Source organism: Balaenoptera acutorostrata, chromosome 9 (genome assembly GCF_949987535.1).
Source record: "Balaenoptera acutorostrata chromosome 9, mBalAcu1.1, whole genome shotgun sequence".
Lineage (NCBI taxonomy): Eukaryota > Metazoa > Chordata > Mammalia > Artiodactyla > Balaenopteridae > Balaenoptera > Balaenoptera acutorostrata.
The window spans coordinates 85,100,372-85,125,997 of NC_080072.1; the positions used below are offsets into that span (position 1 = coordinate 85,100,372).

The 25,626-nt window shown below is 35.3% G+C and overlaps 1 protein-coding gene and 1 long non-coding RNA gene across 4 annotated transcripts in view; one reads left to right on the plus strand and one right to left on the minus strand.

Moving 5' to 3' along the window:
- Positions 1 to 1,150: 1,150 nt before the first annotated feature.
- On the plus strand, positions 1,151 to 25,179 carry LOC130708830 (uncharacterized). The gene is made up of 3 exons (XR_009009237.1): positions 1,151 to 1,183; positions 3,860 to 4,036; positions 25,055 to 25,179. It is a non-coding gene; the product is annotated as an uncharacterized LOC130708830 (long non-coding RNA).
- KBTBD3 (kelch repeat and BTB domain containing 3) overlaps positions 8,729 to 25,626 on the minus strand; it is a 54,450-nt gene continuing 37,552 nt past the window's right edge. For 2 of the 3 annotated variants that reach the window (XM_007192258.2, XM_057552668.1), the window contains exons 2-4: positions 22,916 to 23,060; positions 20,340 to 20,584; positions 8,729 to 16,403 (exon numbers count right to left, since the gene is read on the minus strand). In XM_007192258.2, the coding sequence (XP_007192320.1) occupies positions 14,801 to 16,403; positions 20,340 to 20,560 (1,824 nt within the window). In that variant the 5' untranslated portion in view covers positions 20,561 to 20,584; positions 22,916 to 23,060 and the 3' untranslated portion in view covers positions 8,729 to 14,800. The remainder of the gene's footprint in view (positions 16,404 to 20,339; positions 20,585 to 22,915; positions 23,061 to 25,626) is intronic. The other variant, XM_007192259.2, reaches the window with a different exon arrangement.

Sequence of the window (25,626 nt, forward strand, 5' to 3'; positions counted from 1 at the left end):
TTTCTAAGTTGTCCCTCTAATGTAGGTTTGCCAGATAAAAGACAGGATACTCAACTAAGTTTGAAGTTCAGATAAATAACAAATATTTTTTTAGTATAACTATGTCCCATTCAATATTTGACATCCTGTATTTTCATTTGCTAAATCTGGCAACCTACTCCATTATGCTCCCATCATAGTACCCTTTCCTCTGACAGCTCTTATCACACGTTCCGTGTGGGCAGGTGTTTCTTGTTCACTGCTGAAATTTCTTTGCCTAGCACAGTGTCTAAAATATAATAGTCATTCAAAAGAGATTTGGTAAATAAATAATGGAATATTCTGGGTGAATCGTGAATACTTGCTCAATATTCCTGGAGGAACTCTCTTCCATAAAATAGAAGTACTTATGAAATAATGCTCTTTGAAATGTAACAATTAGTTTAGTCTTTCATATTTTTACCTATGACTTTGTGAAAGAAGCATGTCTATAACTTTGCCTAAGTAGAACAAAAAAATTTTTTTCTTTTGGAAAAATATAAGAACTTGTATTTTTTTTTTTAATTTCTATTTATTTATTTATTTATCTATGGCTGTGTTGGGTCTTCGTTTCTGTGCGAGGGCTTTCTCTAGTTGCGGCAAGTGGGGGGCACTCCTCATCGCGGTGCGCAGGCCTCTCATTACCGCGGCCTCTCTTGTTGCGGAGCACAGGCTCTAGACGCGCAGGCTCAGTAATTGTGGCTCACGGGCCCAGCCGCTCCGCGGCATGTGGGATCCTCCCAGACCAGGGCTCAAACCCGTGTGCCCTGCATTGGCAGGCAGATTCTCAACCACTGCGCCACCAGGGAAGCCCAAGAACTTGTATTTTATATTTTGGGGTTTCGTTTATAGTGGATGTTTTTGGGTGAGTGTAGTGAGAAGGCAAGAGAACTATCCATCCTTATTATGACCAAACTCTTTCTCTCTGATCCTTTCAGAGTCTGTCTGCTACTTGAATCTATTTATTTACTTCAGTAACAGGGTTAAGGCCTAGTAAGTCAGTAAGTATTAGGAACGTTCTGCTTTTATATCATGAACTCTTAACCTTCCTCCAATTAACCTCAGTCTCCTTGCTGATTGCAAGATCTTTTCCAGATACCCTCACTATTTTTTCTCATCTGTATTTTGTCTAGGTAGACATGGACCAACAAGGGAGAGATGAAAGGTAATCCAAAATGCCTAATATTTGTACCTCATTACCAACCTGATAGTCTGCTTACTGATTTGATTTTTGTAATAGTAATTTCAGGCTAGAGATTTGACCTAACATTTATTCTAGAACTGGGTTGTTCAACTGCAGTAGCCACTTGAACAAGCCTGATGAGCCCTTGAAATGTGGCTACTACAACTGAATAACTGAATTTTAGTTGTGTTTAATTTTAAATTTAAAGACTGATACTCAATTCAGTTACTGAATTATAATGTCTGTATATGTTTGGGAAACTTGAGTTATGTGAATCCACTTTTTCAACTATAAATTTTTTGAAATCTAAGTACAGATTGAATATTTCTGATAAAAAATTAGCATGTGTATTGACATGTGCTGTAAGTGTACAGTATATACAGGATTTCAAAGATTTAATATAAAAATGTAAAATGCCTCATTGATCATTTGCATACTGATTATATTGATAAGCTGAAATTATAATATTTTGCATAATTGGATTAAGGAAAATATATTATTAAAATTAATTTTACCTGTGAATTTTTTACTTTTTAAAATGAGACTAATAGGAAATTTAAACTTATATATGTGGTTGGCATTATATTTCTTTTTTTTTTTTTTTTTGGCATTATATTTCTATTAGACAATGCTGTTCTAGACTGTGCCTGGCCACAATAAGAATATAATTGTTAACTAAACTCTATTTCATTGCTTATTATTTAACCAAAGGGAAAGAAAAAAATCACTTTTTCTTTCTTTCAGACACAGTTTAGTTAAGAAAAAAATAACCCAGTGAACATGTTATAACCTTTATTATATACCAACAGTTGCACTTAACTGTATCAATGCTGTTTTCAGTCTCCATTTTTGCCTTTGCACATGCTGTTTCTTCTTCCTTGGCACAGGTACTGCTTCCTCCTTGTCCTTATGACACACTCTTATTCCCCTTTAAAACCAACTCTTCCTTGACAATGTTAGAACAGATCTTTTCCTTTTTCATATGAGTTTTACACCTATACATGTTCTATTTAGATATCATTCAATATTGCTATTACCTTTTACCTTTTTATCTTCAGCATGTAGCACATTACCTGGCACTTAGTCTGACAAAATTATATTTGATGAATTGACCCTGAAATCCATTGGGGTGTTCAGATCTTTTGAGTATGAGCATCCCATACTCCTTGCTTTGTCCTTGCAATATACCTTTCTGCTCCAAACATTTCAGTTTGTTTGGCGTCACTGTGTGTTGGGCATAGGAACTTGGATTTGACAACAAAATGGATAGAATTTAAGTCCTTGCTGTTGGATAGGATTGCCCAGGGAGTTCGTGTAGATGGAAAAGAAAAGAAGTCTTAAGAGCTGATCTCTGGGGCACTCTAACATTAGGAGATGTGGGAGAAGAGAAGGAAGAAGCATAGGAGACTGAGGTGGGGTTAGGCAAAAAGAAAGCCAGAACAGGGTGGAATTCTGGAAGTCCCATGAGCAAAGTATATCGAGGAGGAGGGAGTGATGAACTGGATAAAAAGCTGCTGATAAGTCAGGTATCAAGAAGTATCATGAGGCCACTGATGGCCTTAACAAAAGCAGCTTTGGAGAAATGATTGGCAAAAACCTCAGAGAAGAAAGATTTTTAAATGGATGCAGTTGAAATGGGGCAGTTGCTGGAAGGTATATGGAATCAACATGTTTGTATGCTGGTGGAAATGATACATAAAAATGGGGATGCTGAAGGAGAAAGGGGGAAGAATTGTTGAAGTGAGAGGGGATTTGACCTACTCACAAGCAGGGAGTGTCCACAAGAACAGTTCATCTATTGTAAAGAGGGGGAATGCTGAGTATATGAACAAAGATGCCAGGAGGTGGGTAGATGTGGTTGGTGGTGGGAATTTATAGAAGTTCTCATCAGATCACTTCAGTTTTGATTTTGTGAAGTAAGTATGACAAAGCAAGAGAGGGGCAAAGGATTTGAGCATGCCATGTAAGCATGGCAGTGATCATAAACTTTAACAATGGAATTTAAGCAATTTTTACCTTATGATGTAATTTATCTTGCAATGGTAAGGGAGAAAGAGAGGATATAGAAGCAGAGGTCTGAGGGAATACGGCTACCAAAAATAGTGCAGAGAATGTGAGTAAAGAGAGAAGAGGCTCAAAAGAGTCCAGATTCTGACCTGTGAGTACTTCCTAGAGAGAACTCAGAATTGGATTTGATATGTTGGTAGATTGTTAGAAATGACACGCAATAAATCATACCTCTTTGTTTCTGTATCCTTTACAATATGTCTTTGCTATGTGCTATGGAGTCTATTTCCCACCCCTTAAATCTGTGTTGTTTTGTGAATTGCTCTGACCAGTAGAATGTAGAAGTGGTGTCTGGGACGTCTGAGCCCAGGTCTTGAGGCTCTGTAGCTATGCTGTCATAGCTAGGTTAGAGAGAAGCCAGGTACCATGGAAAGAAGTTCAGGCTATCCTGCTGGAGCCACATGGAGAGAAAGGCCCTAGAGCAGTGCTTTCTAACAGAAATTTCTGCTATGATGGAAATACTCTATATTGTCCAATGTGGCATCCACTAGCCACACATAACTACTGAGTACTTGAAGTGTGACTTGTAATTCAGAAACTACATTTTTAATTTTAAAACATTTTGATTAATATAATTTTTGATGTAAACAGCCACATGTGGATAGTGCTTACCATATCGGACAGTGCAGCCCTAGAGGAAAGAGACTACACGAAGAGAGAAGCCACATGGAAGAGAACTGAGCTGTCCCATTGACTGCTAGCACAAAGGCACCAGATGTGTGAGGCCTCCATCCCTATGTGAATCTATCCAGCCCATGTAGAACAAAGGTAAGATGTCCCTTCTGAGCCCTGCCCAAATTCCTGACCTATAGAATCATGAGCAATAGGATTGTTTAAGCCATTAGATTTGAGGTAGTTTGTTATGTAGCAATAGGTAACTGATACAGACATGGTGGCAAAAAAGTCCTGCCATCCTATGAGGACCTGTCTGGGGTAGCCGGCTGGCCTTTTTTATGCGACACCTTAATGCCATGTGCTTCTCCATTCAAACTATGACACTGTTATTCTGCAGAAGTGTGGACTTCACCTAGGCCCAGCTAAATAAATTGAGGCACTTGAAGTAGAAAGAACCATTTTCATTTATTAAGCATTAGGGTCTTCATGTGCAAGCTTCTCACCCTTGTTCAGAGAGATCTCTATGATACAATGGAAGTTTATAACAAGGAAATCTGGGCCCCAGCCACTGGATTTGAGTGTCTATTCTTTGGACTCAACAAAACTTGCAAGTCCAGATCCCTCCTACTTCCCATAAGATATCCTTCTGCCTTTCCCCCCTCCCCTCAAAGACATAGATTGTCATAACTCCTGGCCATATGTAAGTGTAGCCCACTTAAGGCTAGAGATGTTGGCTGAGCAGAACAGGGTCGAGGAATAACAACTTACAGCAGCTGCTGATCTAACTCTTCTTATACAATCACTAGTTTCTATCCTTCAGCCCTCCCCTTACTACTGAGGTCCTGACTGCATTTTATCATCAGTATTCCTGGTCACATGGAATTTATACTACTTGCCTCTGCTTTCGTTTACTCTCCTGATGCTGCATTAATTACATTTGCAAGATCTAGGTGGACTCAAATTATTAATGAGAGGGATCGTTATACATAAGTGGAATTTTTCATGACTGACCATCCTCATTTTGTATTTCTAAATATCATTAAGCTGACCTCTGCACATTTTCTTAAGTCTGTGTTATTTCAGTGAGGGGGAAACTGAATGCTTGGGGAACTGGTGAGAAATGGTAATCTTAATTTACCAGGTGAAAAAATATTAAAATAGTACTCTGCATGATACATGAGAGTTTGTCAACATGACATATTATATAGGGCTGAATACATATACCAGGGTGGGAAATGAATGAGAAAAAAGTTTTTGAATTGTGTTCAAAGATTTATATGTTCTTCTACATTACAGTTTGTGAAAATAAAACGTTCAATAGATTTGAAATTCCTTGTAGACTTCTAAGAGCTCTCACCCATTTTATGACTGCTTTAGGTTCTGTAATCTAGTTGTCTGACCCTCTGTTCATGTGTATACAGGAGATCTGGGCTTCATTCTCCATCTGGCATCAGCCACAGGAGCCACTGTTGAACTTGAGAGATGTGGGTCAAGGAGAAAAAGGGAATTCTCATCTGGGCAGAGCAGATGTGGAAGCCAAAGAACTTACTAAGGCACAAGGCCCTGAAAGAGAGAGTGGAAAACAAAAATGGGGCCAAATTGAAAGTGTTTGTTATCAATAGAGACCAGGCAAAAATCAAATCTGGAGGGACTTGCAGAAGAAGCAGAATACTTAGTGAGTTCAAGGAGAATAGGGAACACATCTGATTTTCTTGCTATTGTACCCTCAAGCCTAGTATACTGATGACACACATTAGGAACTCAAGGAATGGTTGTTAAATGAATAAATTAATAAATGAGATACCCATGGTTGAGCCTAAGAGGGAATGGTTAGGGCCAAGTCAAAGCTAAACTGTGTATTAGGCAAAGTTTTACTTTGTCCCATCAATTCCCTCTGCCAAGGTAGATTTGGGTACTTTTCAGATTTAAAATTTTATCTCTAATTGTAGAATGTAAGGCTGTGGTAGTGTTTTGGAGAGTTAGGGGAAGATGGCTTCTGCTGAAATCAAACAAGAAAAAAGAGAGGAGACAAAAGACATTTATCGAACATCTCCCATTGCCAAGCATGTCACCTGCATTATTTGATCTAATTCTCACAACAACATTTTGTGGGAGGTACAACTATTATCTCAATTTTGCCAATAAAAAACCTGGGGCACAGAATGTTTAAGTAACTTGCTCAAGCTTATACAGCTTTTAAACCACTCTGTGGTGGAACTGAGATATAAACCCAGACCTTCCTGACTTGAGAGCTGGGTTCTCAATCTCTACCCCAGTATGTTTCCAGGCCTGCTTACTGATAAGAATATTTTGCAGTGCTTGTTAAAAATATTAGTTCCTAGGATCCGAATCTATTAGACTTACTAACTGAAAATCCCTATGAGTAAGGTCCTGGATTCGGTATTTTTAACAGACTCCCAGATATGTTTTTTGAAGCAAGTTTAAGCAATACTGCCTGACACATATATTCCTGGGTAGACATCCCATAAAAATAATTATTGGTTAGAGCTTCAATATTTCATTTATCAAGGGAGGAAATTTAGATGCTTTGAACTACTGAATAATTCTCTTTGTGAAAATTCCTAGAAACAAGAGTGCTCATTAATTTGTGCTTGTAAGAGAAGTGTGAATTGTATTTAAATGGAAGAATATTGTGGTATATTTTACTCCTTCAGGAATAGATACAAGGTGAATACTATTTTTAAAAGAAAAAATTTACTGATTTGTTGAAAGTTTGTTTAAAAAAGAGCTATAGCTTGAATTCCAATTAATGTTTCATAACATAAAAGGGTGGTTAATCTCTAAAAGGAAAAAATTAAGCTAATTGGATTTTAAAATCTGAAAAGGCCACAGAGAAAGGTTTTTCTTGATAGAAAATTTTAAACTAATTTTGCACCATATGTTTTGGTCAAGGTTAGGTAAGGGTAAATAACTTCCCATGGAAGATTCACTAATGACTACTAGAGCAAAATCAGTTTAAACAAGCCCTGAACTTGGAAGAAATGCAAAAATATTTATCAGGTCCAGTGATATCTAACACTGTAAATACTAGGATGATCTGTTCAATATTTATGCTTAAATTCTATTTTAAGATAGGTCCCAAAAATTTCTTAAGTTTTTCATGAATTTTAAGTTTGCTATCTTGGGTTTAGTTTCATTAAGCTTTATAGAAGTCTTTAGAATTGCAAAATTTAGTAAGTGCAAAAAAACTTTATCCTGGAAACATGGGTTTTATAAACATAAATAAAAATAATTAAAATAACCTGAAGTTTTGATTAATTAATGTTCATTAGGTAGATTGGTTTAGTGCCACATTGCCTAAAAATTCAATATTTTGTAGTTTCAAAAACCTCAAAACACTTTATAAACATTATTTTGAAACTCCATATTCATAGTGAAAAGAATAATTACTTTTTAGGATTATTATTTTCTTTGAAATATATACATATAAATCTATTAAAATCTGTATATTGGCTAAATTGCTACAAATAGTTTTTGACAAAACATATTTGTAACATACTGTAACTGCATAAGAGCCTGTAGCACAATATTAACTCTTAGTTACTTAGTGGTTGGAAAGGGGACAAACTGCTGGTTTAAATGGGTTTTGCAACTTATTTTCTGTGAATATGGAGATTAAATTTTGTCATTAAGGGGCTTTTCTCCTGTAGTGGGGAGAAAGGGACAAATTCAGGCAGTTCAGAATTTAGGGAAAGAACTTCAAATGCCAATGCATCAGACCGAGATTATTAACATTTCTGTTTAATGACTTGAGAGGAAAGCTTGCAAGTACTAAAATGTTCACCAAGAGAGGAGACCTCTCCTTTGAGGGGAGCATCCCCAACAACCTGGTAACAGGTAAATTCCCTACAATATCCTTACATTTTAGATTAACTTTGTTAAAGGCTTCTGTCAAGGGGGATTAAAGAGAAGGTGATGAGTCAATATTTGATGGCAAAGTAAACTACAAAAATCTGGAAGCACATGGAGAATTGGAGGTAATAAAGGAATAAGTCTGGAGCAATAAGGTTGGACCAAGGATTTGCTAAGAGAGCCTAAGAAATTCAGAGAAAGTAACTAGCCTTATGCAAGCATGGGGGATAGGGACAGTTGATTTTTTAAGGGTTGGGTTTTCAAAGATGAACTCTGTTTCAACCTGAGCAGTAGTCCAGAAGAGGGCTTGCGCGCCAAGGTTGTTTAGTAAATCACAACTCATTGCATGGGAAAACCAGAAACATGATAGCTAATGGGCCTGTCCAGAAAGAGGAAAAATTATACGAACTGGAATTAAGAGAGCAAATGTCCAACGTAAACATTTTAAAAGTCTTTTTATGGTACAGCTTAGTCTCTCAGACTCTGGACCCCTTCACTAGCTTCCCCCCGAGCATTTGGACACGAGGTAGGAAGAAGGCTTATACCCTGGTAGCTCGCTGATTCTTGTGAGGCTGATGTCCAGTGAAGCAGGGTTGGACAGTGCCTGGCCCTGTACCTTCAGCTAGCTTCTACTGCTTTCATTTGTGGCTCATGGACATTTAGTCTGTTCTTTGTTAGTTCAGTCAGAGCCTCGAGGTCTCTCCCCACCTATGACTCATTTGAGATCTAGCTGTATTCTATTCGTTCAGACCAGGATGTCCACCTTGAAGTCTATGTTGCTGGATATGTCATCATAGCTGCAGAGCCCCTTCTGACAGTAACCCCCCACCACCACTACTCTCTCAGGAATTCTGAGACTCATTAGAGCTACTCAGAGCATCCGGGGAAGGGGGCGGCAAGAAAATGAGAGCTTTAGCATCCACTTTTTTCTACCTTTTTTATTTCTAATAACAATAAATACAAACAGAATATATATATATTCTTTTCTGAGATACACTTTAATACATTAATAATTATTTTATATAATTGAAATGTTTTACTACATGTTAATATGGTTAACATGGACCTGCAAAAATGCTGATTTTATGTCTCATAGCATATGGCAAAAGCCCATATTCTACTAATAGGAGATGAAGTAAATCACTTATGTATGCAACGTAAGTAGCTTTGAACAGTCTCCCCAAGTGGGAAAAAAGTCACTAGAGCTATTATGCTCTTGTAGGAGAAATGGGTGTTGCATGTTTACTAATGAAACTTTCAGTCATTGTCTTATCTATTATTGCATTTGAAAGGAAACACAGAATTAAATATTATAATTAAAATTCAAAGAGGACAAATCATCTCAATCACTAAAAAATTAAGGAAATAAATTATTTTAAAGTATAATTTCACTTTCAAGAACCAAATATACATATACTATACAACTATACAACCAACTATACATGTTCTCCAAACGAGGGCAATGTACTGTGTAATGCAATTTCATTCTCAAAGAATACTTCATTAGTAACTTTTCCATATACTAACAAAAATTTATATACAACATATACTAACAAAAAGTTGTATAAATTACCTAGCTCAGACTTTGAACATGAGAAAGATATCAAATATTACAAAAAGAATTAACACATACATTAGTAGATAACTAAAGTACAATGTGAAGAATTCTTAAATGTAAAATCCTAATGTAAATTAATTTCTTTTGTACATGAAAATAAATTGCAAAATGTACATCTATATCTAACCCATTCAATAACAATATAACTATAATAAATTTTGCTTCTTATATTGGCTTAATAGAATGTTAGTTTATTAAATGCCTTATTATATGCAAGCACTGTGCTCATTGCTAGGTCCAGAAATGATAAATATATGTCCCTATTCCTAAGAGTTTACAATTAAATAAGGAAGTCAGACATGTAAATAAATATTTACACCACAATGTGATACTCAGAGAATGTACTCTGAGTTATTCCAGCAACCTTGTTACCCTTGGAACCAACAGCATAATTTGTTGAGCTAGTTAGATATGACTGAGAATGTTGTCAAAGTTAATGAGATGAATAAAGCTACCTGACCTATAGAGTTATTTAATAATGGCATTGTTTTATGGAATTATCATGCTCTATCCAACTGAACAATCAGCACAGATGAATCTCCAAACTTAGATTGTTACCATAAGGCTGGTTTTTATTCATTTGTGAGCAAATTGTGCCTTCATTAACTACCAAGGATGTCACTGCTTTGGTTTCTATTTTTGTATACTTTTTAGGGTCTCTTTTAGAAGCGTTTTTAAAATTCTGAAAACCATATCCAATGACAAATGATCAAAAGACATTAAAATTTGATTTTAGAATTCCTCTCTCAGAAAATGTTTGTGATTATGTTGATAGGGGGTAGAAGGAGAGAGATATAGCAAGGTTCTAGCCGATACTGGATTTATAAAAGCTAGAGAACTGGTTAAGGGAATGAGATGATTGCATTTTCAAGAGATTCTGCAATGCTGGTTATGCTCAACACACCAAAAAAGCAATAGAGCTAGGATAGATTCTCTGAGGCAACTCTACAAGGAGAAGGCATGTAATCCTGGCCATTGTGGCAAGTTTTAAAGTGTTAAGCATTTGAACAAGAAGGAAAGTGAGGACTTGATTTTAGAGGAATGGAAGACATGCTGTTTCCAATACTTGGAGAAAGTTTTGGATTGAAAGGGATTGAAAGTTATTACAGGGAGGCAGAGTTGCTTTCAATGTTAGGAAGAACTTTCTAATAGAACTGTTCAAAAGTGGAGGTAGTGAGCTCTTACCCTGAAAGAACTGAATTAGATTTTGAAAAAAAATCATCTGTCAAGGGTATTTTAGAATTTAGAGGGGCTTTCTATACAAGGTTGGAAACTGTATTAGATTCTGAGGTTATTTTCAAGTTTGAATATGAATCTATGATTTAGAAAAGTTATCTTTTGATTAGTGTGTAATATGCTGTGATTAAATTCCCTATTTATAGATTAAATTTGATTAAGCATCATAGTGTCATCAAATATAATTTATAAACATATAGATTTTTAAGATATAAAGATATTCTTTCAATCACATAATCTTTAATTAGAATCATTACATTTAGCTATATAGCTACATTTGCAGTGAAATAACAATTCAGGAGAAATTTAGGTACTGGTCTTTCAGCTTCTAGTCACTATAAAACAAATGTGCACTTATGGTAGACAGAAGGAAAAATCCCTATTAGCAGCTCACTATAAATGTCAGCACCCTTTACAGACTTCTTCCTGAGTGATTAAAAAAAAAAAGAAAAAAGAACAAGTTTCCTTCAACAAGAATGCTCCTAAAATGATGTAATTTTAAGATTCATGTCTTATTGAAATCTTGAGTATGCAGAATCATTGAAATCAAGTTACTCAGAATGCCTAAACGCTAAATAAACTGAAGGAGGAAGAAATTAGTCAAGAGTCAGAAAACTATTAAGATCAAAATGTGTAAATAGAATGTAGAAATCTTTGGTTGTGTACTCCTGTGTAGGAATTTATTTGGGCTAATCATCTATCTGTCATATGCCACAGTCTTTGATAACTAGTCTTATTCTAAATATGGCTTTATAAAGTGGAGTAAAATTGTTTCTTATGTTGAACAGAAATCTCCTTCCTTATAAATTTCAGCCTTTGTCTTTAGGTTGCTCTCAAGAGCTGCCCATTGGAAGACATTTTTGAGTCTTACACATTCAATTCTAGACATACGAGTTTCCAAACATTGGATCCAATTAAACTGAGAATGATGATCTAAAAGTAACACCATGTATTCAACAATATGTTTAATCATTACATTTATTGCTTCCAAATCTCAAAAGGTAAACAGATGTCTCCCTCTATACTTGACTCTGATTTTCAAATCATATGCCTTGAGCTAGGTACCCTGTACATGTATTCAATTGCTCTTCTTGGTATCTGGGAAAAATAGAATCATGTTGCAGGATGTGGTTGCTCTCAAATAATATTCTAGCTTTCAAGGGTAACATATACTGAATACTGCTGTGATAAAGACCTCTTTCCCTCCCCAACCAGAGTTTGAGTGTTATGGGAATGCAGTTAATTTTGATTAGGCAAATATTCTTCATACTGCTTAGTCTCACAGGCAATAGATGAACAAAAGGTGCTCCACATTGTAAATCAAGTTTGAAGATCACTCTAAAAATTTTCATTAACTTTGATCTCATATAAATGTTGAATTTAATCTTTTTTATATTTAATAGTGACACATACCTACTTTCAATTTTAGAAGACATTACAATATTGGAAATTTTCTGCATGCATAAGCCAAATGTAGTGGACCCGGACAAATGATAAAGGATTTAGAAATGTTAATTAGAATTTTTCCACAAGAATGAAAGCAATCTGGATAATGAGCATAATTATTTTGTATCTTACACTGCAGCACTGGCTGAAGGATGATAATGAAAGGAAAGCAGACTTTAAAGAAAAAAAAAAAAGACTAAGGGAAGAAGTCATAGATAAAAGGATATTATTTCCTAACCTTACAGACAGGAAAGACGGCTCCTTCTGGGTACTGAGAATAGACTTGAGAGATCACTGAGATTTGCATGTCAGAAATCCAGAATGGAGGGTAAGGCCAGAATAACATATATGGTTCTTAGTGAAGCCACAGTGATTGGCAAGATCGGAAAGATATCAATAATCACAGTTCAGTCACTGACCATGTGTGTATGTGATTCCGTTCCTTGAGGATTTTGAACACCCAGAACCATTTTTCAACAACCATTTGATAGATCAAATGAAACTGTTACCTTTACCAGATGATGCAAAATTAGAGAGAACAAGATCAATTATTAACAGAGTCAAGCCCAGCACAGATTGCTATGGTGCCAAGGAAAAAGAACAGTAAGTAAAGGAAGAGTTTGGGGTTTAATGACTAGACAGACTACTTTTCTTGCAGTTATAACTGATGAAGAGCACTCAGGTACAGATGTAAAGGGATGGCAATAAGTGAAAATGATTAACAAGTAACCCGCAGCAATTGTAGAAACTAAAGCAGAAAGCCTTGTGCATTACAAAGTGTATTAAATCAAATGCACAGGGAGCCACCTAGGCCTTGATAACAAGGATATTTCTAGTAACATCAGAAATCAATGGCCAATGAGAAGAATGGTAGAAATCAAGATAATGAAACAAGATCAGGAAGGGATTCTATTTTGCTTTAGTTCTTCCTTTCTGGAAATATTTGTTTATATATGCTTAAGTTAACAATTTAGTCCCCACTGTGTTATGGTCTTTCTCAAATAGCTTGTTTCCAGAATGCCACGTAACACATAAAAGAAAGCCTCCATTGAATTTTCTTTTTTTCTTACTCATACAGTACACACACAGAGGAAAGGGCAGAGCCAACTAAGGTAGGTAGCCACCAATTCTACAGAATACTTTTTATGCAACTGTCATCTGATTACAGACAATCCCTGATTTTGGAATTGCACGATAATTCAGTCTAATATTCTGTTCTATTTTTAAAAATATATTTGAAACTTATGATTGCAAAAATGTATATGGTAAAATAAAAGGACCTTCATTAAAGTATATTTCCACTTCTAAAGAATATGTACATTTACAACAGATTAACATTTACTACAGTGTGTGGGAAACTACATTTGATTCCACAGAAATACAATCTGCACATTACCTGAGATATAAGTCAGGTATCTTAAAACCTAAAATACCTATATCTGTAAAACTGATAAAGAAACATATCTTCTTACAAGGCAGAATCATCTTAGCTGAAAACAAGGATGATTAACACTCTTTCATTGTTTGGGTTAAAGATGATTAAACATCTAACAAGATGCAAGTTTCAAATACTACTATCAATACCAAAAGCCTAGTCATATTTTTAAATTTAGAAAATAATTCACTGTGAATAATTTACTGAAGTAGTAAACATACACAGCACTTTACAGCTGGTATATATCATCACAGAAAACTGATATGGTACTAATTTAAACGCTGAAATTTCTTATTGTAACTCAAATTTGGACATGTAAAAGTTTAAGAAATGCCAACAAGAGTGGTCCACTAATCTAGAGGTCAGATTTTCTACATCCTCACTTACATTGGAAACTGGCAATGATACAGAAAAAGTATTTTAGGACTACGATCCCAGAAACCAAGAACTTCACTAAATGGGTTACATGTCAAGATAAACTCAGGTCAGGTATAACTTAGAACTGATTAATTAAATCAAAAATGTTAATTTACTGAGCTTGAGCCAGAAAATAAGGTAAAATACTGCTAAAAACTGAAACCAACTAACACTGAAAACTAATGGAATCAGCAAATTTTCAGACATTTCAGGAACTGCCAATGGCATTATGGCATTACAGCACAGTACATTATGCTCTTAACGAAGAGTCGAATCATGAAAAGAGTTAAACCATGTTTAGTGTACAGTTTAGAAGGCTGGGGAAATACACTGCATTTCAGAAAATGTTCTGACTAAAAAATGGTGAAAGACAAGAAAGGGCTTAAAAGCAGCTAACCAGTGATCAGAATAAATAGGAATTCGACAACTCTTATACCTGTAGTAACAAGATAGGATTCTCACCTCTAATTTATTTTTCACTTCATATAATACAGAGTGTAAATAAATCATTTTTACCTAGAGAGATTTCTCCCGTCTTAACTGTATAATTCTGTGAAGTTTGATTTGTTTTTAACTAGTGTTTCATGGATAAAGTACTTTAAAAATCAAAACATCAAAGCCTGAGTTTTATTTACATATGAAAATAGTAATATTCTAGACTCTCCAAGATTAAATTAAATACAATATAATTTTTGGTAAAATTTATTTTGCATTTTAAGTTTCTGGGAACTGCTAATTCATATATGGTATATATTCATAGTAATTATCTCATAGAAGGTGCATTTTATGTTATTAAGCTGTAAAGACCATCTTACCAATAATTAAGGTTAATAAATTTACTGCAGGTTTCTAGAACTGCAATAGTTTTAGAATGTCTAATCACACACTATTTTTAGAAATGATTAGAAAACCATGGGTCCCTGTATTTATTAAACTGAATCACCTGGCAGTAAAATTCAGTTAAGGCTCTTGGCATTGGTGAAACTTCTTCCCACTCAGACCTGCTGCTGTGGTAGACCTGCACTTCATCTGTGATTTCATCTGGTGCATAATCACCACCTAATATATAAATTTTATCTTCAATTCCAACTGCACCTGCGTTGAAGCCTGCACATTCAAAAGACCCTTCACCCTTCCAAACACAAGTATCTGGACAAAAACTATAAACCTTATAAGTGGAAAGGTCACATATATACAGTGTGCAGTTTACTGGGACAGCTTTAATTAGTGTTGCATGAAAAAACTGCCCAAACTCTGCTACTAGTTCAGACCACTGATCAGTTGTAGCATTGTATTTAAAAAAGCAATCAAGTGATGGGTTAAAAGCATCTGTAATCTCTACCTCAGATCCAAGAACATAAATTACATTTTGGCATGCACTTGCTTCAGGATAGTATATGCCCCTGGGTAATGGGCTAACAGATATCCATTCTTTGGAAAGAGGGTTGTAAGATTCAACATCTAAGAGACTTCTAATGTCCTGGGATCCTCTAGTCTTTCCACCTATGACAAATAATCTGTTGAGAGCCATAACTGATGTATGCATGGTTCTTGGTGTTTTCATAGTTGATACCAGGAAAAAATCATTTTTGACCGGACAGTAGCACCAGGTTTGATCAGTGGCATCATGATATGACTCTGCAATATGAAGCCGAACTGTTCTACAACATGGCCCTTTGCAACCGCCTGTCAAGAATATTTTCTCCCCATAACTAGACAGACTAGATCCTGGCAAATCAATCAGGTGTGATTGTGGCAGTATCTTCCATGAATCACTTTTAATATTATAGCAAAATGTATATTGATCTTCTCCATTTTCCTCAGTTTTGTGAACAAATATGTATTTTTCAGTTGTGGATGGTCGAGCATCAGGGAAAAGTCCACCAGAACCTTGCACACACTTAATTGCATCTATGATTATGTCAAAACAGTTTGTGCTTTTGAGTAAACACTCTTCATTGAGTAGACAACCTTGAAGTGTCTCCTCAGATAACTGATATAATCTTACTTTTTTAATCAAATAAGGCAGATGCTTTTGCCTTGATTCTAAGTTATGTTTAGTCCAACTAAGGACAACTTTCAGTACAGTTTCTTCTTCAGGAACATTTAATTCATCTGATTCCAGACATTTTTGCAGTACTCCAAAATTCATCTCTAAGAAATCACTGGATTTAAATAATAAAGAAAAGTGATGCTGTACAAAGTATAAAGCATGATCAAACAAACGGGCAGAGCCATAGCTATCTGATATAGATAATAACTGTAAACAATTGACAAGATTAATACTTTTTATTAAAAAGTCACTGCAAGCTTTGGATAGGAAGGAAACTTGAAGAAATGATGACAACTGGAAGAACATTTCCACATTATCATCTGTTATCTTTGTTTTTCCAGTATAGGCATAATCAAGAAATGCTTTTACTGCTTTGGAGGACAAATTAGTAATGGTAACACTTCCACCATCTCTTTCTTTCATGTTTACTTCAAACATAGCCCTGCAAAAATGAAGAACACAGGAGAACAAATAAACAGGAATATTTTATTCCACGATAATTTTCAATATTACCTTAAAGAGGTTTCCTTTACTCTTAGGTTGATGTAAAATACATTTACAAAATATATTTTTAAAGCATCCTAATAAATTAATTTAATATCTATAATAGAGACCATATTATTTATCTGTAAAATATACATATTACATAACTCCCATATTGCAGAATATATACATTATAGCTGACCCACAGCAATGGATCCAAAGGCTACAAAAAGATTCAAATTTTGCATCTGATTTGATGTTCTTATATATTATTCATAAAATTAGGGTAAAATCTCTCTAATGGCTGAATTTATTTACTTATGGGTTAATTTAGTATCAACTCTGCAGGTGATAACTAAAATTACTTAAAATATATAAAAGCTTCTGGGTTTAGGATTTAAAAGTCTTTTTCAAAATAATTTTCAATTTGGCAGCAGTGAAATATGTAAAAGATGGAATACAGTGAGATATCAGATGTTTCCAATGACTCTGTCTGTGTGGGGAAATCCACCAAATAAGATAAACTTGAATACATGTCTAAAAACACATTTCATACAGCACTTTAGGATAAAGGGAATATGATTTTATAAAACTAAACAACAGTGTACCACACCAAACTAAAAAGGCTAAAAATAAGCTTTTTGTAGAAATAGCCACTGAGAGATGGAGATGGGTCTCCAGATTTGAATAATTAGACCAGCTTGAAAGTTCTTCATAATAAGTTCTAATTTATCCCCATCTGGTAAAGCTGATAGACTCTAAGGAAATAGGAAATTTTTTGGCTCAGTTTAAGCAAAAACATAAATTATTTGGAAATATTTAGGCAGGAGACTAAGATATATTTTACATTTGGCTTTGGTAAGAGCAATATTGCTGTCAATCCTTATATTAACTTCATATCCAGAGTTATTCATTTTTACACTTTAAACAAACCCATTATGATGGTTTTCAGTAGAACTGCAAATAAAGATAAAGATTAAAGAGGAAAGAGCTACAACAAAGAACTAAAGACTGCCAGTTGAACATTCATTAAGACTAAAGATCATCTGATTTTGGTCCTGGTTTAATACTGGTTTGTATTTGTTCCAGTATTGTCCAGGACACCTTTGTGAGCAGTGCCCAGGTGCCCAAGTACTCTGGGGGAAAACCAAGCTTCATTATTAAAGTCTACTATAGAGAGTAACTAAAGCTACTACAGCACAAGTGTCCAACTGAAAAATATGAGGAGCATTCCAAATACAGAATACCCCTTAGGAAAAGGATGCTAACGCCCCTTTCTACTAGGGGTATTCAATACTTCTTAACACAATAACGAATAAATACAGTTACAAAAATTTATACATGTTACATATTATGCAGGATATTTCAATAATGTATATAAACTTAGAAACATTAACCTGTGGTGATAATTAGATTATTAAGATATCTATAGTCAGTTTAGGGTAATAATAAGAGCCTGGCCTCTAGAACAGGGCTGCCTGGGTGGGTATCTAGCCTATACCACTTATTAACTGTGTGACCTTGGGGAGGTTAACAACTTGATTGTGCTTCAAATTCTTCATCTGAAAATGGGGATACTAGTAGTACCTACTTCACTGAGTTGTGAGAGGAATAACTAAGTTAATTGATGCAAACTATTATTAATATCATTTTAAGAAAAAAAGTTTTCTAAAATCGTATGTATTTCTAATTTACCACCAGCTTCCACATTTTCTTTGAGAAGACACATGTAATATATTTCTATACTTCATCCTACTCACCTTTAAAGTATCCAGTTAACTTCTATCTCAAATTTACCATGTTATCATAAAGTGGTTACACAATATGTGTGATTCCTTTTGAATCTTGTCTCCAGTGACTTTATATTCAATCATAGTTTTCATTTTCCAAAAATATTATAAAGGGCATTTACCATGCACTATGTAATTTTCTATTTTAATTTTATATACCCCAATATTCCTGTGAGTTTATATCCCAATACTCCAGTAAGTTTGATCATAACACAAAATGATGAATTAGTGGCCTTATCATACAACAGTGTAAATAACGTAGACTATCTACATTTGTACATATTTTTATGTGAACTATATACTGATTTAGTAAAATACTATATATAATAAAGGATCTAGGTCATTATAAAACTGTCATTTGTTTTACTTCAAAACAGATGCGAATTTTGAAAAACATGTTGTTTTAACAATAATTTTTAAAAATTGAAAGTAGATCCCTAAAAAGCTAGGAGTAGGCTGAACAAAAGTACTATGGACAAATATTATGTGCAAATACATTTAATTAATAAATAACTTCAACATAAAGAGTAGAGGACTGCCAGTTCAAATGCTTACATGAACTTCTTATTTTGTTAACATGAAAACTTTATGGGGAAATAAGACTGTGTGTTCATACCAAATTATTTCCATTTTTTGGCTAGGTTTGGAAATAATAATAATTGCAGCTAACATTAATTGAATGTAGTGGGCACTGACCTAATCATTAATATACATTATTTCATTCAACACTCATAATGACTCTATGAGTTAGGTCCTATTTTTATTATCTTAATTTTTTACAAATAAGGAAACTGAAGCCTGAAGAGGTTGTGTAACTTACCTAAGGTCACAAGCCTAGTTAAGTGGTGGAGCTGGGATTTAGATTTAGGGCATGTGCATTAAGAGGCCAAGTACTTAACCATTATACTGTACAGCTTCCTCTGATGAAGAGGTGATGTGAAAGATAAGGGAGCAAGAAAGTTACTTGGAAGAAAAAGTGGATTAGAAGAGAGGTGGGAAAAAACTGGCGGAACCTGAGAGTGGGAGAGCATAAGAACAGTTAGGGCCCCAGTAGAGTCTGAAGAAGAATAACTTAGGATACATGAGAGAAGAAATGAAAAGAATACATGAAGACATATAGTCTAGATAGGCAAAAGGCTAGTAAAAGTTGTAGCCCCCCTTGTCCCCAGTAAACTGTGATGCAGCACTGAGCCACTGCTCCCAAATTCAAAGCAGGAAACCCTACAGAAACAGGTGTTTTGTTAGAGATTTAAACCCTGCTTACTTAGAATAAAAATTGTTTCTAAAACTGAACATAATGCAAAATACTGCAATTAGGATTTGAGTTTATTGCAGTATGACTAGGAGGGCTGAAGGTCAGGATGTCAGCAAGAGAGGTTTGTCTGTCTGATGAATAGGCCTCACAGGTATTACCTTGATACAGTTACCACAGTACTAAGGTCATGACCCTTAACCACTGTTAAGAATCAGAAACCCACTGTCATCACAGTGGATTCTTACAGTGTCATGACTAGGACATTCCTTGTAGGACGATCTACATGGGGAACCAAATTATATTCAGAATTAGAATCAGAACAAGCTGGGTGCTCTCCAGAAATGGTTCTGGAAGTACTTTTCCCTACTGTAGGACTATCTTGGCTAAAGAGAAGAGAAATTCTCTGCATTAGAGTATCTCTCTCCTGGACAATCCATGGGATATAATACATGACTGAAATGTATTTTCTTCTCAGTCTCCTCATTTTCTTTGAACTTGGCTTCCATTTTTGCTCAATCTGTCCTTTCCTCTTTTCCTAAATTATACAGTGCAGGGATCCCCCAAACAAAACTGATCCCAGATCAAAACAATTTTTTTCCAGAAAAATTCAAGGGACTAATGTTCCATAGAACTTCCCAATTCTAGCCTGGGAGGACCTGAGCTTTAAAAAAGGTACTCTTATATTTTCATATTAAAAAATCATTAGTTAATCTAGGTTCTAATTATCTTTTTTTAAGTATTAAGGATTACTGTTCCATGTTCTGTGGGGGGAAAATTGAGTACAGCCGTAAAAAATAACTTAATTAGTGGCATCATAAAATCTGAGGGATAAATAGACAAGGTAAAGTACCTGAAAAAGTCACTGCATGCTGCTAACACACAACGATGACATGGGATTATTTCATCTTTCATGATTATTTTGAAATCATAAAAGACATTCTGTTCTCGAAAATTCTGTAGTATACTTAAGATTTTCTGTCCATGATCTTCTGACACGAGGAAGTTGTTTTTCTTCTCAGATGGAATTCCATTACATGAGCCTTGTTGATTGAAATCATATGAATTATCCATAGCCACTTCCACCTGTTCTTCGAACTGGAATGAAAAAAACAAATCACTGATGTAACAGAGTCCTAATGAAATTTTCAGATCCAAAATTTGCCCTCTTAGTGTCAATCACAAAAAAATGCTCACTAAGAACAATCATAATAGTAAATCGTGTCCTAAACACTTGTTTTCCTGACATTTAGCAATAAATTCTTCTTAAATTTTTATAAATATTGAGCTCACTGGAATAAAAAGTATATTATTAAGGGATAAAGTTCAAGGCTATATAACTGTGTTAAATAGCACAATTTATAAGTTGTATAAATAATTATATAGGATCTGAGTACATGACTAGTCTTGTTATATGTAAGAGGTATTGCTTATATAGCAGTTATCATTTGAATATTTACCCAACACATCCCTCTCCCTCCCATCCATTTTCTTCTGGCAGCAAAGCAGATGTTTAAATGTTGATATTGAAGCATAGGTATATGTCTTCTGGGATTAGACTTTTAAAAGACAATTGACTGAAAAAGATCAGGGTATTAGATTGTATTAACTGGCTATGGCCTTTAGTAAGGAAGTAAAAGGCAAACATTGGTCTAAGTTGGCCTATTTGAAAGCAGGAAAAAATATGAGGTCAGAAATCCAAGATGCTTGAAGGCCAGATAACTGTGACTTTCCCAAACTGCTAATTTAGTTCTAAGCATAAAAGTTAACACCACAAAAAACAAGAAAGTAGGAAACAGAAAGAAAAGGAGATTGGGATCTAGGGGAGTCAGAAAAATAGGAAACCTTGATTCCTTAGCATACTTCTGTTCTGGTTATTTATTGCCTTGCAAATCACCCCAAAACTGAGTGGCTTAAGACAACAGTTTATTATCTCTCATGGTTCTACAGGTTTAGATGGAACTTCTTGCTTGTGGGTTTTCATATGGTTAGAGTCAGGTGGCAGCTCTGGCTGAAGTCACCTGAAGGCCTGATTGGGTTAGAGGTCCAATACAGCGTCTTCATTCACATTTCCTTCAAATGCGATGGATGGCTAGAACAGATACGGCTTTCTCTCCCTCTCTTGATATACTCTCTCCATGTGACTAGCTTTATACTTCCTCATAGCACGGCAGTCTCAGGGTAGTTAGATTTCTTACATGGTGGCTGTGTTCTCCCAGAGGAGGTGTTTCAAGCCCAGGTGGAAGCCAGACACTGGAGAAGTAGTCTGAATGGTCCTACAGCATCAGTCAAAGCTTCATTCTAGGACTGAGACAATCTACTACTGTGTTGTCTAAAACAGTAACTGTGAGCCATGTATACCTATTTATATTTAAATTACTTAAAATTAAATAAAAATTAAAAATTTAGTTTCTTGGTTGGTCTAGCCATATTTTAAGCAGTGAGTAGCCATATGTAATATGATAGTTACTTTTATGTGTCAACTTGCTGGGTGACAGGTTACCCAGACACTTGGCTAAACATTATTTCTGGGTGTGTCTGTGAGGGTGTTTTTGGATGAGCTTAACATTTGAATCAGTAGACTGAGGAAAGCAGATTGTTTTCCTTAATGTGAGTGGGACTCATTGAATCCACTGAAGGCCTGAATAGGACAAAAGGCCCAGTAAGATAGAATTCTTTCTCTCTGCCACTGTCTTTGAGATGGAATATCAGACTTCTTCTGCCTTTGGACTAAAACTTGGATTGCAACTCTATTATTGGCTTTCCTGGACCAGTTTTCCGACTGCGGATCTTAGGACTGCTTAGCTTCCATAATAACATAAGCCAACTCCACACAGTAAATCAATCTCCCTATCTATCTATCTATCTATCTATCTATCTATCCTTCCAATTGGCTCTGTTTCTCTGGAGAACCCTAATACATGTGGCTGATGGCTATTATATTGTACACCACAAACATAGAATATTTTCATTATCACAGAAAGTTACTGACTAGCTGATGTACTATATGAAGAATAATGTGCCTGTATAAGAGTGTGTGTGCATGCACGCACAGGGGCCATTAATAGGATGTAATTCACAGTAGTATTGGAAAAATAAGTTACCTGCAGTAATTTTGTGAGCAGTGTTCTGAGTAACTGTAAGTAAATAGACATATTAAGAATGAGAGTGGGTGTCGTGGAGGGAAAAAAGGTAATGAGAGGCTTGGGAGCAGTTCTGAAGAAAAGTAAGGCAGAAAACAGTTGTATTAGTCAGAGTTCTTTAGAGAAATAGAACCAATGAACCAATAGGCTATATATTTGGCTATAAGCCTATTTGTTATATATATAACTACTAGTATATGTGTGATGTGTGTGTGGTGTGTGTGTACGTATGTATATGTGTGCATATATAAATATATATGTATATACATATAAATAATTGGCTCACAAAATTATGGAGGTCCCAAGATTTGTGGCTGGCAAGTCGGAGACTCAGAACAACCAACGATGTAGTTTCAGTCTGAATCCAAAGGCCTGAGAACCAGGACAGCTGATGGTATAAGTTCTAGTCTGAAATCTGGCAGGCTGGAGACCTAGGAAGAGATGATTTTTCAGTTCAAGTCCAAAGGCAGGAAATGATAATGTTCCAGCTCCATCAGTCAGGTAGGTGAAGTTTCTCCTTACTCAGCTTTTTTGTTCTCTTCAGGTCTTCAATTGATTGGATAAGATCCACTCACATTAGAGTGGGCAATAATTTACTCAGTCTATCTACTCAAATGTTAATCTCATCCAGAAACAGCCTCACAGACACACCCAGAACAATGTTTGACCAAATGTCTGGGCACCCTGTGGCCTAGTCATCACAACAGTGCAAATCTTACTTAAGAATGTTAATAACATCTGATCTAGGATGAAAAAGAATATTTCAAGTTAGAGTGGGGTACAAAGATAATCATCACAACGTGCAAATCTTTACTTAAGAATGTTGAGGGAATTCCCTGGTGCTCCAGTGGTTAGGACTCTGCCCTTTCACTGCTGGGGCCTGGGTTTGATTCCTGGTAGGGGAACTAAGATCCTGCAAGATGTGTGGCATGGCCAAACAAAACAACAACAACAACAACAAAGAATGTTGATAACATCTGATCTAGGATGAAAAAGAATACCCCAGTAACTCCTCACCTCACAAGGCATACTTCTTAAGTCACCTGTAAAACTGTGTTTATAAAATTACATGTTTTTCCTCCTTTTCTAATAACTATAAAATCATATATCTTCCCAGGGGTATGATGTAATATGAATCAGAAGGAGGAGTAGGGCTTTAGAAGAGGATAGACTTGAGTTCCAATGCTGGCTCAGCAATATACTTGAGATATATTTGAGGCAAGTAACTTCTGATCTTTGATTCTCATTTTCTTCATTTGTAAAATAAGGATAAACTTTACCTATCTAGTTGTGTTGTTGAGAAGATTAAAAATAAAAAATAATTTAGCATTTACTATGTGCTAAATAAATGAAAGTTAGTACGAATTTTCTATTAGAAAGTTAACATAAAAGCCAAAGAAATCATTTAAATGACATTAATCAAAATGTTTACATTTAAAAGGTGGTAGGGGGAGGGACAGCAGAAACAGTTCTCTAATAATTCATAGGGCTTAAGAGAAAAGCTGAACATAAGAGCTATCATTGCAAAGTAGTTTTATATGGAGTATCAGGATCAATGAAAAGAAGAGAGACAACTGGTGGAGACTTGAGCCAGCCTCCTCTTTCTGACTCCATAATGATAGAAAGGAATACTTAAAGGGACTAGCCAGGGAGTATTTATACTACACAAAGGGTAGCATAACAGAGCAGGTAACCAGCGTGATCTACACTAGATAGACATGAGTTAGTGCTGTGCAAAGGATCAAAGCATCTTCTCAACAACACAATGAGGCCAGGGTGTTACGCCTGGTCTATTTCTCAAGTCTAGCAATGGGCTAGAGCATCAATAATCTGTAACAGCAATATAGAGTTTCTCCATGGCCTGCCTCAAAGAATCACAGAACTGGTTGAAAGACTCAGTCCTTATCACTTATACACTCACTGGAACTGCTCTGAATTCTCATCCATTTAAAGATATGTATTTAAATCCTTCTTTATTAGAGGAAGTTGGATGCTGAAGATGGAAAAATAAGTTTATCTCCTATAAGCTTAGATTCTTTTGGGTTTTTAAAAGTTTCCTCAAAGTTTAGGATTATAGGTGTTGGCAAGGATATTTGATCCACATGGGACAATCTACAGCAGCAATTACTACCCTGACTTCCAAGCCATCTAATCAGGGAGAGATGAAGGAAACGATTTGGGTAGATACTGAATACTTGTTTCATAATACTTTCATTCTGTATGTGATTGATTATGTATGTGTGTGTATACATAAAATTTTTTTCTACAACTCAATTTTAAAATACATTTTTATTGGACATTTAAGGGTATCTCTACTTTCCAATTTTAATGTGGTCATAATTACCACTGGAAACTACCAAAATTTAAGTAGTATCATGTTGGTTTTCCCCCCCATAACTCTATTATTTTTCTATTTCTCATCTAGATGAACAGCCGCTACACTTCCCAAGCTAGACACTTGGAAGCCGTCTTTCACCAACTATATACATCCATTTTAAAACCGCTTCTCTCCATCCCTACTGCCATTCTTTTAGTTTAAGCTCTCATCATTCTCACTTGAATTGCCCAACAGCCTCAACACTGATCTTTTTTATTCTATAAACTTTTATTTAAAATCTTCTGGGTTTCAAACATGTGCATACATTTGGGAATATAAAGATAAATGAGGCACAGAATCCCTGCTCTTACAGGTTTATAGGCTAGTGTGGAAAGAAATAAGTAAACTGTATAAGGGTCATAATAGAGATATGAGCAGTGTTACGGAAGCATAGAGGAAGGACAACATTCAGACTTGCTTTCAGGGGTGGAAAGGACAAAACAGAGAGGGGAAGAGGATTGGGGAAGCCATCCTGATGAGTACAGTACTTGAGCTGTTAAAAAAAAAAAAGAAAAAAAAGGAAAATGGTTACCAAAGGTGAGAAAGACATTTCCAAGAGAAAAAATTAAGTTATAAATGCAAAGGCATGGATAAGAGTTATTATGGCCCCTTTGGAGAAA